Source organism: Plasmodium gonderi (assembly GCF_002157705.1).
Source record: "Plasmodium gonderi DNA, contig: Pgo-contig_453, whole genome shotgun sequence".
NCBI classification, from domain to species: Eukaryota; Apicomplexa; class Aconoidasida; order Haemosporida; family Plasmodiidae; genus Plasmodium; species Plasmodium gonderi.
In genome coordinates this window covers 1-2,758 of record NW_021629321.1, presented here as the reverse complement: position 1 = coordinate 2,758, position 2,758 = coordinate 1, and the positions used below count along the sequence as shown (strand labels likewise).

At 19.8% G+C, this 2,758-nt stretch overlaps 1 protein-coding gene across 1 annotated transcript; it reads left to right on the top strand.

Annotated features, from left to right (window-relative positions):
* Nucleotides 1–362: 362 nt before the first annotated feature.
* PGO_003480 (Plasmodium exported protein, unknown function) lies at nt 363–1,062 on the top strand (the record flags this gene model as incomplete). Its single annotated transcript, XM_028691318.1, has 2 exons — nt 363–452; nt 571–1,062. The coding sequence occupies 2 exons, from the start codon at nt 363–365 to the stop codon at nt 1,060–1,062; spliced, it is 582 nt and encodes a 193-aa protein (XP_028547119.1).
* Between the last annotated feature and the right edge of the window lie 1,696 nt (nt 1,063–2,758).

The following is a 2,758-nucleotide window of genomic DNA, read 5'->3' as shown; positions in this document are numbered from 1 at the left end:
TCTTTTATCTAATTATATAATATACAACATAACAATTATTTAGTCTACTTCCCATTAAATAATTAAATTATCCACAATTGTTATACCAGAATATAATTAAATTTTTATTCGAATATCCTCCCATACTTATAAATAACCTTAGAATAAATTTTTTTCTAATTTTTGTTTAAATACTACGTTCCATTTTAACCCATTAAGAAGAGTTATGCGAATATTTTTTATTAAGATATAGATATAAACAATATATATGCATTATTTCAAAAAACACATTATAATAAGGAATTCTCACATTGACTATTAATATTTTACATATATCTCTATGTATTATAATTGAATACATGATAGATTTGTAGATATACACCATGGAAAGAATAAGCTTTAGTTTTCTCCGTTTTACCAAAATTTTTACGGTTTTATTTTTTATTTGGATAAAAAGTTGTCACAAGGATGATGTAAAACTACAATATTTAAAATGTTATCCCTTCTCTAATTAATTTTATTATTTATATAAATATAATTTTTTACTGTAGAAATGTATATATTTCATAATTATTTTTTTTTTTATTACAGAGATCTCTCAGTATTTCTTATGATATTTCATATAAATTAGGAAATTCATTTAATAATAGACCAAGTCGATTATTATCGAATTATTACACTTATGACGAATTAATGTGTGATTACGTAAATGATTACAGAATTCGTGAAATGATGAGAAATAACCGAAAGAATAAACAAAGGAAAAGAAAAGAAGACATATATAAAAGCAAGCCTTATGTTCATGGAAAAAAATTAATGGATGAAATTAATGAAACATATAAAATTAAGAAAGGAAAAAATTTTGTTAAAAAATCATACAAGAAGGGAAAAAAACTAAAATTATATATAATGTTTGGAGTACCTCTAATTGTAAGTGTGTTATCTTCTTTTTATTTTCCATTAGCATCTTCTAATGGTAATACAGGTTTAGTGTTTTTTATGATAGTATTATCCATAATAGCTACGTTCCTCCTTATATACTTTTTCATATTACTTTTAAAATACCATAATTTGAAAAAGTGATATCCTAGTTTCTATCTTAACGGATAATCTTTATTCATTAAAAAATATATTTAAATAATATATAAAGTGCTCTAGTTGTTTACATATATTACATATAGAACAACATTTTGATGAAGACTTAATGTGTCTATAATAAAATATATGACCTTGAAAATTTACATAAAAAATTTCATTATATATAGATATAAATGAAAAAATTATCCCTAACAATGTTAATAATTGTATGCTTATTTATTCTTTCAATGTTATCCATTATATGTGCAGTTATAATTATGTCAGTTTTTATAAAAATATTTATTATGAAACATGAACAAATGTTAATGATATTATGAAATATTTGAGATCTAATATATATACATTATTATATGATCAGTTATTCTAATTATTTACTACATTAATTTTATCATTAAATATTGTAAAACATGGATAAATTGGTAGAAATTATGTGTTGTCGATTATAATTATATTAATAAATTATGTTAAATTTTATTTCTTTAATTTCATTATAAGTGATTATGTATGTTTTTTGAAAGAAAAAGTATATAAGTTTTACAGTTTGAAATAATAAATTTATAATTTGTTATATTATGAAAAATAATCAATATAAGTTTATTATTTGTTTTTTTTACTGAGCTTATGAATATGTATGCTAAATACATATGTGTAGATATTACTATCTATAAATCATTTAATTCAATGTTACTCATATTAACTTATTTTAAAATATTCTAACAAATATAAACTTTATAACAAAATGTCATATTTTTTAACTGCGTAATTTGTTTACAATTACTGTATTAAATATATAGGACAGTATAGCAATTTTTAAGAAAAAAATCTCAAATCATATAATAAAATTTCTCATAAGTGTTGTAAACACTAAATGAAGAAAAAATATTTAATTAAAAATACAATTAATAAATAAAGAAAAAAATATAATCACAAAATAAGGAAAAATAAATTTTATTTAAATAATTCCTAAACATCATCTAATTACTAGGGACATATTATATCAAATTAAAATGAATACTTCTACATCCTATGTTACAACAGCATTTATATAGATAGTATTATTTTTATTATGTTTTAATACTCCTTTAAAGGTTATATATATTAAATGAATTATATGTCATTTTATATTAATTGTTATTTACAAGCTTGAATTGCATTTAAAAATTTCCTAGTATTTTAGAAGTTATAATTATTTTTTTATATTTTTATATATAAATTTTAACTCTTGAATATCAGGGTTCAGAGTTCAGGTTTTAAGTTGAGGTGTAGTATTACGTTTAGTTTTATTTTTAGGTTGAGTTGTAGTTTTAGTTTTAAATTCAGGTATAGGTTTAGTTGTAGTTTTAGGTTTAGATTAAGGTTAATCCTTAGATTTATGTGTAAATTTAAGTCTAAATTTATATTTAGATATGAGTGCAGGTTTATATTTATATTTTGTTTCAGATTTAGGTGCAGGTTTATGTTGAAATAAAGGTTTAGGTTATGTTTTTGATTTCGGTTATGTTTTAGTTGTTTATCTATATGCTTTATAGTTTAATTTTTATATTTCATTTTTTCCATTATTTGTATTTTTTTATTTTTGGTTTTATGTTGAGGATCATTTTTCTGTTTTTATCGCTATTATTACATTATTTTTATAATAAATATCTTATATAATTTAATTTGGGTTTTTTTTTTTTTTTTT